The 13,559-nt window shown below is 36.9% G+C and overlaps 1 protein-coding gene across 15 annotated transcripts in view; it reads right to left on the bottom strand.

Annotated features, from left to right (window-relative positions):
• Positions 1-12,712, bottom strand: part of LOC18424355 (Ubiquitin-like superfamily protein) — a 35,396-nt gene extending 22,684 nt beyond the window's left edge. For 8 of the 15 annotated variants that reach the window (XM_006828944.4, XM_088846320.1, XM_088846317.1 and 5 more), the window contains exons 1-2: positions 12,156-12,712; positions 6,942-7,071 (exon numbers count right to left, since the gene is read on the bottom strand). In XM_006828944.4, coding sequence (XP_006829007.1) covers positions 6,942-7,070 — 129 coding nt within the window. In that variant the 5' untranslated portion in view covers position 7,071; positions 12,156-12,712. Of the gene's footprint in view, positions 1-6,941; positions 7,072-11,922 lie in introns of all 15 variants that reach the window. The other 7 variants (XM_020676655.2, XM_088846321.1, XM_020676654.2 and 4 more) reach the window with 2 other exon arrangements.
• Between the last annotated feature and the right edge of the window lie 847 nt (positions 12,713-13,559).

Here is a 13,559-nt window from a genome sequence, read left to right as displayed (position 1 = left end):
ACAAAAGCTCAAGAACTCAAAAGTACTTACACAAATACTTTAATCAAAATTCGTCACCGATTTTTCATCCCCATACAAGACCTTCTATAGACTCAGTTCCCATATCTAGATGCTCGCAAGAAGTCCCCATATATTGGAAAGTTAAAACCATCTAAAACTACTCGAAAGTATCTATTAGAAATAGAAAATGCATGGGCAATAAGCAAAACAGAAACCAAGCACCAAAGAGACCAATACTCTCTTCCGAAACTACCTCTATGTTATGGAAAAATATACTGTCCCATATCCAGTAAAGACTATGATTTTTTCAAACCCCATAATACCCCCTCCCCCCCCCTTTCCCCTCTTCTTTCTCTTCTCACATTCAAGATTGGTCCTTGAGTTTTCTTTACCATAAATTTCGGCAAAAACTCTTCATCAACTTTCTATAATTACCTTTTCAAAACCCCTCTAGTCATAGATGCCATCTCCCACTTGTCATTTGGTACAACCCTAATTTTGCTTTCCAAGGTCAATCTCGAATATTTCCGGCTCTAATACATTGTCCAATTCGTTATCATATCACAATGTGGATAAGTCATAAATATTTTCCTCGATTTCCCATGCAATACCAAGACTTGTTTTCTGATATCAAATCTTTGTATTATTTCATAAAGGGCTCCAAAGTCCATGGTGGGGGGTAGTTAGTACTTGGACTTTGACTTCCGATGCTACCCCTTATGACTTTCCTTGAGGAAATTGTGTACAGAGAAGATACTCAAACGCCTCCTTATTTTGGGTTCACCAACTTCTGTTTCCACTTCATCACTCACTTCGTCTAGATTCTCATTATATATAGGATCACCAAATATGTCAATAACAGGTGATTTAAATTTACAATCAAAAAGACACTCATAATGGATTCTCTTATGAAGTTCTTAGAAAATATACGCAGTTGGTGCAAATCCTATGCACTCACCCAACAGGCCTCCGGGGTTTGTAGCTCGATTGATCACAAATCAATCAGCCGATATGTCCTTTGGGTCAAGTTTGCCATCGATTGCACTAGGGTCTCAAGGGTCATATGCAGCTCTCAAATCTCTAATCCACCTCAAATGAAGACACCATAAGAATCAGAGAGGGCAAGGAAAAACTCAAAAAAGGGAGAGTGCAATGGCCCTAAGGGACGTCAAAAGCTCAAGAACTCAACGTCCTCACACAAATACAATAATCAAAATCGTAACTGAATTTTCAGCCTCAATTCAAGACCTTTTACAGATTCTATTCCAACCTCTAGAGGCTTCTAATGAGCCATAACCAAGTCCCCCATACATTGGACAGTCAAAACCACCTAAAACCACTCTAAGTATCTAATAAAAGAAAGACAATACACAGGGAATAGGCAACAGAACCCAAACCCCAAAGAAACTAACACTCTCTTCCTAAACTACCTCTGCTTATTTTGTACAAAAACATAACCCATAAATTTCAGCATAAGACTATGATTCATCATTCATCATATAGGTGACTAAATATACCAAATTTAAATAGTAACAAGTACAACTAGCTTAGGAATAACTATGCAAAAGAAAAAAGCACAAATTGAAAGGATACCATGTTTTATTTACCAGAAAATCTAAAAAGAAAAAAGACTTCTTGTTATATAAGTTCATTAGTTGTTGGATAATAATAAAAATAGTGTAGGCATAATAGTAAACAAAGATTTTAAAGATAAAGTAGTTAATGTCCAAAGAATAGGTTATAGGCTCTTATTAATTAAATTTGTATTAGGGGAAGAGATAATTAACGTAATTAGTGCTTGTGCACCACAAGTAGGATTAGATGATAGAATTAAGAGACAATTTTGGGAGGACATAGATAAAATAGACCAAGACATACCAAATGGAGAAAGGACTGTTTTAGGGGGGCACTTAAATGGTCATATAGGGAAGGATAGTAGAGGATGTGAGGGGGTACATGGTGGGGGATATGGGTTTAGAGAAAGAAATGAGATGGGTGAGACAATTCTAGATTTTGCTATAGTGTACAACCTAGAAATAGCAAACACTTATTTTAAAAAGAGAAATAAACATTTAATAACCTATAAGAGTGGATCACATAAAAGCCAGATAGACCTCTTCTTAGTTAAGAAGGTAGATCAACCATGATATAAAGACTACAAGGTTACCTTAGGAGAGAGTTTAACTACCCAACATAGGCTCGTGGTTATGGACGTCTGCATAAAAGCATGGAAGAGAAGACGTGAAAGTAATGGATGTCCAAGAACTAGCAGGTGGAATTTTAAAATGAGAAAATAGATTTATTTAGGGATAAATTAATTTGAAGAAGGAAAATGGAACTCTAACCATGATGTCAATATAATATGAAATGAGATGCTTGATTGTATCAAGAAGGTGGCAAAAGAAGTTTTAGGAGAATCTAGAGGGAAAGGAAACTAGTGGTGGAGAGATGAGGTTCAAAAGGCCTTAGCAAAAAACGATCATGTTATTTAACTTGGCAGTGTGATAGAAATGATCAAAACTTAGAAGAATATAAAAATGCTAAAAAAACACTAAACAAATAGTAAGTAAAGGTAAACTTAAGGCATATGATAATCTATACAATAAACTGCGAGCAAGAGAAAGTGAAAAAGATGTCTTCAAATTAGCAAAAATAAGAGATAAAAAGTGTAGAGATCTGAACCATATTAAATGCCTTAAGAATGAGGATCAAAGGGTCTTGGTGAAGGATGATGAAGTCAACGAAAAGTGGATAGTTTATTCCAAAAATTATTAAATGACGAACACAATGGAAACATAGCAGTAGAAAGAGCTGTTGTTACAAATGCTGGCGGAGGTCATAGATACATTTGTAGGATTAGGAAGTGGGAAGTGAAAGAAGTTTTAAAAAGGATGAGGATAGAAAAGGCTTTAGAACCGAATGGTATACCGATGGAGGTTTGGAAGTGCATGGAGGAGATTAGCATTGACTGGCGGACAAAATTGTTCAACAAGGTGTTGAGAACAAAGAAAATGCCAAATAAATAGAGGAAAAGTATTGTGATACCTATTTACAAGAACAAAGGAGACATACAGAATTGTGCAAACTATCGAGAGATCAGGCTTATGAGGCGTACTATGAAGCTCTGGGAGAGAGTGATTGAGCAATGACTAAGGCATGAAACAAGTATATTTGAAAGTTAATTTGGTGTTATGTTAGGAAGGTCAACAACTGAGGCCATTTTTCTACTTAGACAACTGATTGAGAAATTTAAGGCAAAGAGAAAAGACCTCCACATGGTCTTTATTGATCTAGAGAAAGCTTATGATGGAGTACCTCGAGATTTGATTTGGCAGGTGTTGGAAAAGAAATGAGTCTCCAAACACTACATCGACTTCGTAAGAGATATGTATGATGAAGCGCCAACTAGTGTAAGAACTAGTGAAGCGACAAGTGAGTTTTCAGTAACAATAGATCTATATCAAGAGCCAGCATTGAGCCCATACCTCTTTGTTTTAGTAATGGACGACTTAACTAGGCTCCTACACAATGAGGTATCGTGGTGCATGTTGTTCATAGATGACATAGTTTTGATCGATAAGATTCACAATGGCGTCAACACAAAGTTAGAACTTTGGAGGGATGCTCTAGAATCCAAAGGTTTTAAAATTAGCCGGACTAATACAGAGTATATAGAATGCAAGTTTAGTAATAATAGGAGTAGAGATGAGGAAGTAGTTAAGATTAACGGCCAGAAAATACAAAAAAGACTGCACTTTCAAAATCATGGGTCAAAAATCCAAGAAAATGCAGAGATTGAGGAAGATGTTGCACACAGAATTAGAGTTGGGTGGGCGAAGTGGAGATGAGCCACTAGAATTCTATGTGATCGCCACATACCAATGAAGCTGATGGGAAAATTCTATAGGACAGCTGTGAGACCAGCTTTGCTCTATGGGGCGAAATGTTGGGCAGACAAAAAACAATATACCTTAAAATGAGTATAGCAGAGATGATGATGTTGAGATGGATGAGTGGCAAGACAAAAAGGGATAGAATTCGAAATGAATTCATTCGGGACCATTTAGGTGCGGCACCTATAGGCGACAAGATGAGAGAGAGTAGACTTCGGTGGGTTGGCCATGTGTAGTGCCAACCAAGTACAATACCTATTAGGAGATGCAAGTTAGTCCAAGTAGGACTAAAAGGGGCAAGGGGTAGGCCCAAACGGACGTGGTTGAAAGTAGTCCAAGAAGATATGGGGACTTATGGCCTCACTGAGGGTATGGCCTTTAATAGAGCAGAATTACGGACCAGGATTCATGTTGTCGACCCCAATTAATTTGAAAAAGGTCATGATAATGACGAATAATGATGATGAGTTGTTGGACTCCAAATATGCAGCAAGCGTTCTAGGTTTACACATTCAACCAAAAACAAAAACTTATTATCACATGCATGAGGCATGGGTCCAAGGATCATATGCTAAATTCAATAAATTTTGGGCGGAGATGGAAGGAAATAGATCATTTATGTGGATTTCAATAGCCATTTCACAATTATAACGAATGAAGTTCCTCTTAGTAGGGAGAAAAAGATCTTTTCTCCCCTCCTCCTCTTTCCACAACTATGGGTAATGTTTTGGACAACATTATGTCCTATAGTAGCAGAAGCAATGGGTTTGATAATATTTTCTTATCAAACTAGTTAATGATATTGCAGTATTATGAGAGGCATTAGTTGAACATGAAACTTATCACATGCCCTATCATACTTCAATACAATGTCCTCGCATACGGTGATTTCCAAATCATTAAGATTTAAGTTTCAGAAAGCCTAGTAGACCAGTCTGAAATGGTCGCAAGTGGACATGATTCCAGTATTGGATTTAATTAAACTGATTGTTCAGATGCTTTGGATTTTTATGTGATCGCCGTATACCAATGACGTTGAAGGGAAAATTCTATAGAACAACTGTGAGACCAGCTTTGCTCTATGGGGATGAATGTTGGGCGGACAAAAAACAATATACTCATAGATTGAGTATAACGGAGATGAGGATGTTGAGATGGATGAGTGGCAAGACAAGAATGGATAGAATTCGAAAGAAATCCATTTGAGAGAATTTAGATGTGGCATCAATAGGCGATAAGATGAGAGAGACAACTTAGGTGGGCTAGCCATGTGTGGCACCGACCAAGTACAGCACCTGTTGGGAGGGGTGAGTTAGTTCAAGTGGAAGGACTTAAAAGGACAAAGGGTAGGCCCAAAATGACGTGTTTGAAAGTAGTTCGGAAAGATATGAGAACTCATGGCCTCATTGAGAGTATGGTCTTTAATAGAGCAGAATGGTGGCCAGGATTCATGTAGCCGACCCCAATTAATTGGGAAAAAAAAGGCTATGATGATGATGATCCATACGCTTTGGGACACAATGGTTGAGGATTTTAAGTAGTGTAACCCTTAATTGATTGGGGCCATGCAGCCCTTAGTTGCACAAAGCTCGGAAAGTAATTATCATTTCCTGAGCAGTTCATAAAATCCTAATGAATCATTGATCAGTTCCCACTTCCACAATATTTGACAAGGAGTTCCCAATAAGGTGTAGCAGCTTGGAAGGGGAGCTCTTTCAATGAAGGTGTTTATCTTGGTAAATCCTTTCTCTCAAGTCAGTTGCCTGCTGACTAAATATGGCACCTATCAGTTCCTCCAAAAGTAGCAGCTTCTCCTAAGCAACGGCAAATCATAAGATAACAACGACCACCTTAGTAAGCCTTTGTATAGCTGCTCGAAGGAGGATCAGCTCCTCATCCAATATGACAGCATGAACCATGGCATGTTGAATTCAATTAGTTCTTTGCTGTGAATAGATGTCTTCCAAAGTTGATAGAATGTAAGTTAAATCTCAGGCCCGAATCCATGGATAAAAGGGGCCAAGGTTCTCAAATGTAGGTGTAAGAGAGTACTCATTTGTTGTGAGGGGTATGTAGCTTTTTGGTTTTGGAATTTTTTTTGCAAGGGGGGGGGGGGGCCACGGCAGGTGGGTCGTTTTTGGGGTGTTGTGGAATTGGGAGGGAGGCTTTTTTTTTTAAGATGATAATCAATGTGGAGCCTTATTGGAGGATGGATGATAATCAATGGGTCAAGCACCAAGTCTTTAGAACATGCATATATCTCCATGTCAATAAGATGACCAATTGCATGGCAAGCAAGTCATGTAAAATGTTGAAAACAAATAGAACGATTAGCGTTGAGGAACGTTCACTCCCCTAATAAGCATATACAGTGATGCATGTTTGCGAACGCGACAAACGAAATTCATGTTTCTTTCCTGAGGCATGCAAAAAAACGTGCAAAAGACATGCATGAAAGTCTCACAATGATTTTGATATATAAGAGGCTATAAGCCACTCAAAAGGCATGACAAGTTAACAACTACATGAATCATTACCACCTCTTAACCAAATGAGTTATACCCAAAGTATGTCCAGCCCAACACAAGGACTAGTCCAGTGCAGAGTGGGCTCAAACCTCCAAGTGAACTCAAAATTTCCTTGAAAAACAAAGAAGTGTCCAAGTGCCCAATACACAAAAGTGGAGACTAAAGTCTGAGAAAGGACACAAGACATGCAGGAGATTCTCCATCCCCCTTTCCAAAAGAAAAACAAAAAAAAGACAAAATATATATATATATATATATATATATATATAAAAAAAGAGGTCGCTGACCCAAGTTGACTCAAGTGCGTCTGAAGTTTCTCACCCAAATTGTGATACAGCATGGTATTCCATATATGACATCCAAAGTTACATGGGAAACCAAAGAATTTGTGAAACAACAACAAAAACCAAGATTTATACTAGAAAACAAAAAAGAAGAAGGGAAAAAGTAGGGCACCATCAAAGCCAAACGTAAAGCCCATAGCATATGAATGCATTGAGTGCAAGGTAAGTGACATTACATTTTTATTCACTCGGAAAGTGTAGATCTGAGAATCCAGCGTCTTGATGTTGACCTCAATGGTTGAATTAGAACTTTCACTTGCATTTTGGCTGGAGCTTGCATCTTCATTAACTTTATCATCAGCCATGCTATTACAAAAGAACATGATAACCAAAAACTTCATCACTCAAGTCATCAATTGTAGAAGAACAAGCAGATGTCAAAAAGCCAAAAGGACCCTCAAACAATAGCTAAAGTAAAAGACCAATCAAAAGCTTTAAGTTGCTCAAAACAATATGAGATTCACAAGAAAATGGAGTTAAAGAACATTGAATGTGTTAGAAGGGAGTAAAAACGACTTCTGGCATTACAAAAAACCTGTGGAGGAAACCCTCTTATATTAGGGAAGGAAGTCTAAAACATCCATAAATAGATCAACAAACACAAAAAAGACAAATGTAGTACCACAAAAAGTTAGAAAGGCATGAAATAAAATGCATGACTACAGGGTTTTCGTTTTCTTTTGGCTAAATTATACAAGATCTTCTACAAAAAGGAAGGCCAGCTCCAATAACAAAAAGGATCACCACAATGCCCAGAGCAAGGTAAACACCACATGGAAGAAGGATAATGCAGGCTATCTGCCCCATGAAAGTATGAGTTGCTGCCAGTAAACATTTACTCCCAAACAGCAACACAGCACCCAAAATTGGAAAACCAATCAGCTGCCTCATTTCCCTCGAAAAAACATGGGAGGCATACTATGACACATTCAACACTTATTGGATAAACAAGAGCACCAAACTCCACACCACAATGGAGGTTTGACCTACGCAAGAATACATCAGACAAGAATTTCCAGAATATGAAGGATGGATTTTTTTTTTTTAAGGACATTATGATTTTTTCTTTTGTAAATGACCTTATGGATGTTATTGAGGAATTTGCATGATAGAATGATTGCGAAGGTTGATGCAAATTCATAAAACTCATATGCAAAAGAGGAGATGTACATCAAAGATGTTAGGCTTAGGCCTGTAATCCTCAAACTGAACTACACGAACTTCACCAATGTTCACTCTACAAGGAACAATGAGGTTTTACATCTGATTTTCCAAATAAGGGTGTTTTCTAAAATTAGAGAATTACTACGTCCATGGGTTGCACATGAAATCACTTATTAAATATATTTAAATTCCAGGTTTGACTTGTAAAAAGCAAACAGATTGAAATTACTAAATGTTATGTGCAGACAAATCATGTGTGGATAAAAGGGGCAAGGATGGTGTTTATGTGCATCTCAAAAACAACATTCTATATCATGATCAATGGGGATGGAAACGGACATTTCGGGTTTTCCGCTTAAGGGTGACAGCACAGTTACCACATGGGAAGAGACATCCTACGATAAGGATGAGATTGGTGAGGCAGTAATTGGTTTCTCCAACGAGCCTTAATGGTAGATTTAGAGAGAACCTATCATCAAAAAGTGGATGACAAGAATGCGACTCCCAAAGGGGATTGTGACCAGAAAGATAAGTTTTGATGGAAGTACGATGCACTCTTTAGTTTGGCCAAAAGTAAGCCCTAGTCCATTTGCGCATTTTATTAGGACCGGATGAAAAGGATTTTCCTAGGTCTTATAGGACACCGATGAAAAGGATCCTTGGACTTTTTTGTGCATTTTTATTAGAACAACTGGATGACAAAGGGGGTCAATACCAGATTTATAACATTTATACCGAAAAGAGAGAGTTGTGAACATTTAGAAACATCTAGGATATTTGGCCTATAGGCCCAAACATAGAACACAGAAGATCACTGCAAAGTTCTGTTTAAAAAACAAGGAGGCCATCGATTATTTTCTTAAATCAAGAAGATTGCATAAAAGGAAAAGCATTAAGGGATCGTTTGCTTCATGTGAAACAGTTGGCTAAAGTGTAACAGAATTTCCTTGAAACCAATTATACAGGAAAGGATTTTTCAAGCCTGCTTGTTTCCTATGTTTACTAAACAGGTCTAGAAATCCGTGTTTTGTATGCAAATAAGTTTCTTATGTTTGGTAACTGTTTGGTAAACTGTCTTTCAGGAATTTGGTTTATAACCATTCACTATGATTTTTGTTGATTAGATATGAAGTCTGTCCAACAAAGGCAATTTACTGAAAACAATCCATCTGTAATATGACTAAAATTGGACAGTTCAGATCATAGTATGTACATTAATTTATTCATTGCTATACACTCTCTTGCCCCTCTAATATTGCAAGATGTTTAATAGATATTAATATACCTATCTGATATACCAATTTAATCTGAAGGATAATGCATATCAACATAAGATGGTGCAAACTATTCTAATTCATTTCAAAACATTCAACCTTAATTAACTGCAACTATCATAATTTTTCCTTTCAATAGAAATACGGAAGTTTCAACATACCATGATTATATTATATCCACCCCCAAAACGCACTACAAAGTCCAAAGTTCAGTATTAGGCTACTCAATGCACTTTTTTTAAATGATAAACTAAGACAATACAGATTGGCTATTACGAAGGGCAACTCTGTAGATTCTACAGCTATTCTTTTTCTTCAGCAACTCTGCTTTTAATCCATGTTCTTTACTAAAATATTCAAAATGTTCTTCGGCTTTGTTGCTAGTTGATCCATGTTGTTTCTTAAAACTCTCATAGCGTTTCTTTGCCTGCTTTGAAAGTGGGAAGACTTTTGATTCTTGGTAATATCCGCCTACAGAATTCTGACACTCTTACCAAGATGTGTACATTTGAAAACACAGTATAGTTAGGTTCAAATATCAAAAAATGTTATATTGGGTGCGATGTACTATCAAGTTCGAATAGAGACAAAGGGTTAAATGAATCAAACCAAGTCCAATCTATACAACTACAATGTCCTTGTCTTGAGTAATACAGTTCCAACACTACAGAGGAATGCATATAATCGCCATTTTGCACTAATTACTAAAAGAGACTCGTGGGATTTTGTTAAGGAAAATTGTTTCATGAAGGCTGGACCGCATTTCTACAATATGCGGTCCAGACGTATAAAGGATCCATCTTAAAGATGTATGCAAATAGGTAGTCCATGTAAAAACAATTGTAACCAACGGTCCAAATATTCTGTTACTATAATTATTATTTCTAGTTTTCAAAAAAAAAAATTCATATTCATGATCTCCATGGTAAAGATTATATATTCTCTAAAAATTAGGATCAAATTATATTTAAAATATATATTTATTGCCAAGCCCGCATTTCTACAATATGCGGACTGGTCGCATAGAAACCGTGTCCTTTTGTTAATGCCATAATTGTTTCTAGGTTTAATCTAAACAATATCCAATTCTTTCCTTCCTATTTTTTTTTTTTTTGATAAAGCTTAACTGTATTACTATAAAATGAGAACTATAAATTGGGTTTTATTCACCTAAGAATAATGATGACAAATTCTAGGTAACTTTTACCAACTAACAACACTGAATTCAAACACAAATATTGAAAAATCTCGTTTCTTCCACAAACTATAAACAATAAGGATTTCAGTTTCATAAATTTAAGCTCAAGACAACAAATTATAAAAGGAATTCTTGTAAGATAAAAAGGTATATTGATAAAAGTATAATAACAAATTCTGACTATTTTCCACGTACTCAAAAAAAATAAATTCACCCCAAATGGACATAAATTTTGCCTCATTCCACATACAGAAACTAGGAAACTATGAGTGACTTAATAGCAAAGGAAGATCACCCACGTGTTTATTCGACTGACAACACGACCCTGTTGTTGTTTTTCCTTGCATCAATATAAGTTCAAATATTATAGTAACAACCAAAAAGCAAAGAAATTACAAAACCATTTTAGTCAGGGAAATCAAACCAGAGTTTGGGTTTTATGGGCATAATAATAACAACAAACTCCTGGTATTTTTCACAAAACAACAACTGAATTCACTCATAAATAATGATAAATTCCAAGTTCCTTCCACATACTCTAAGCAATAAAGTACAGTGACTTCGTTTTTGATAAAGGTTAACTTTATATTAATAGAGTATAAGCATACAAAAACCACAGTAAGTGGTGTAGGCAGCCCACAAGTGGGTGCTCAGATTACAAAAGAGGTAGGGGAAAAGAAAATAAAGAAACAAAAAAAAACAACAAACCATAAAACAAAACAGGCCGTGACAGGAAAAAGAGGGGGAGGAATGCTGCTAGGGTGCGCCTTCGGGCAAAGAAGAGATACAAGGTAGATAGCAGTAAAACTAGAGAGAAGGGGAAAAAAGAAAAGATAAAGGGGAGAAGCAAGGGAGGAATGAGAGCCAGAAAATTGGGCTCTGAAGACGACACCATTGTTGAAAGCCATAGGACTATGGCCAGCAAGGAAAAATTCAGGCGTGCTTCCTGCTTGTGCTTCTGACAGAGGTAAGTAAATTATAAGGGATCACCTGCCTGGGAATTGGGAGAGAGAGGAAGAAGAGGAGAGAGTAAAGAGAGAGCACATGATAGGTAGGTAGAAAAAAAAGGAAGAAAAGAATGGGGGAGAGAGATTGCAGAAAGCAGAGTGAAAGGGGAGAGAGAGAATGAAGCATGGGAAAATAGAGAGAGAATTCAAAGAAGGAAAGGGACGGGAGTGAAGCGAGATGAAAAGGAGAGACGTAAATTCTTCCTGAGTGGGATGGAGAGGGCAAGAAAACGAGAAAAGGGAAAAGAGGAAAAGATATACGAAAAAAAGAAGTGACAGTGTCAAGATAAAAGCATATAAATTTTTTTTTTCTTTTTTTTCTTTTTTTATTTTTTTTCTTTAAATTACAGTAACTTTCCACATCAAGATATGACCACCCATCTAATTATACAAGTGATGCAATCGAAAAAAGTTCTTGGATTTTCCCATTTCATATATGTAAGCTCAAGCCATGGAGAATCAAGCCGAAACGCAGAGAAATAGCATAAAAATAATCGAAGAGGAGAGAGAGCACCTCAAGATCTCAAAATCCATCTGTATACAAGACAAACTTCCTTTTCATTCTCGTCAATAGATTCCCAAAATTGTCCCACCTCCCCACATTAGCAAATAAACAAACAATATCCCAATAATGGATCCCAAAGAAAGCCACAAATGAACCCAAAATTAAAACCCACCCAAAAATCTTCCAGTAATAGAAAATGGAAGCAGAAGCAGAAGCAGAAAAAAAAAAATGGCTGATCATACCGGACAGAACCAGGCGAACGGTAACACGGATTCACAGAGATTGGGCTTGAAGATGATCAACCTTCATAACTTCATGATGTGAGCAAAAAAAAGCTGAACAGGCTGCACAAGTTAAAAGAGGAGAGAGAGGTTGGGGAGATTGGGGATGAGAGAGAGAGAATTCTATCTAGAGCATTCGATGTAGGTGTTTAGATAGAGAGAAGGGTTTGGTTGGTACAGGGGAAGAGAGAAGAAGGAGAAAAGTGGGAGAGGGGCGTGACTGTAACTTCGCAGGAGGAAGGAGGATTTGGGTGGGGAAAGTGAAACGAAGGAAAAGCGAGGAAATGAGCTAAGGTGACGGGGTGCTTAAGAGAAATTCAGACTTCGGAAAAAAGATGTAGAAATTAAGAGCGTTCTAGTATGGACTATGGAGTATGGCGGTACTATGGAATATGGCCGTCAGTTCCGGTATTTCTTTTGGAAAATTGTTTCATGCGGGCTGGACCGCATTTTTACATATGCGGTCCAGAAAGTACAAAGATGGAAGATGGATGCAAGTAGGTGTTCCACCTAGCAACAATGAATATCAGCTATCTAAATGTTTTTTTTACTATAATTATAGTTTCTAGTTTTTAAAATTTATTTATTTTTTTATATTCATGATCTCCATGCTAGAGATTACATATCTTTAAAAAGTAAGTCTTAAAATCCATCTCAAAAATAGATTTATTAATAAGCTCGCATTTCTACATATGCGGGCTTGGCCACATAGAAACCGGGTCCATTCTTTTTGATATCTCATATAATGGGGGAGAGGATGGAAACGAGCCGGGTTGGGTCGAGTTTGGGCCCAAAAAGTTTATGGGACCCGAACCCGAAGTTATCATACCCATACCCAAACCTAACTAGACCTGGACCCAAGCAATAAATATATATATTTAAATAAATATATATGCATTATTTAAATAGTATAACTAAATATATATTTATATTTATATAAGAACACATTAAATATTTTGTATATTAAATATTATTTAAATAAATAACATTGTTCTGGCCGATCTGGGGTTAGGTCCACATGGCCCTGGACTTGAATAATGTTTGGATCTAGGACCCGAACCCGACCCTACCCGGACCCAAGTCAAGCCCGGTCATCAAGTACAAGTTCAGGTTCAATCCATTGCTACCCAGGGAGGAGAAGGGTTTGGGGAAGGGTTTAAAAAAAGTTGGGTCGGATTGGAATCAACCCATTGGACTGCAAAACTGTAATAGTATTTTGATTCCCTTATTATATTGGGAATCAGTCAGAAGGAGAATTTGTAATTCCTTTCAGACCACCAAAAATGAATTGTTTGCAGCTATTTTTTGAACTATTTTATTTCTTTTTTTTTGCTTTTTTAGTTCAATAATGGACTCCAATAATTG

The sequence above is a fragment of the Amborella trichopoda genome, chromosome 9 (assembly GCF_054954075.1).
Source record: "Amborella trichopoda isolate Santa Cruz 75 chromosome 9, AtrichopodaSantaCruz75HAP2 v2.0, whole genome shotgun sequence".
In the NCBI taxonomy this organism is placed as follows: domain Eukaryota; kingdom Viridiplantae; phylum Streptophyta; class Magnoliopsida; order Amborellales; family Amborellaceae; genus Amborella; species Amborella trichopoda.
This window is presented reverse-complemented; position numbering and strand designations above follow the sequence as displayed.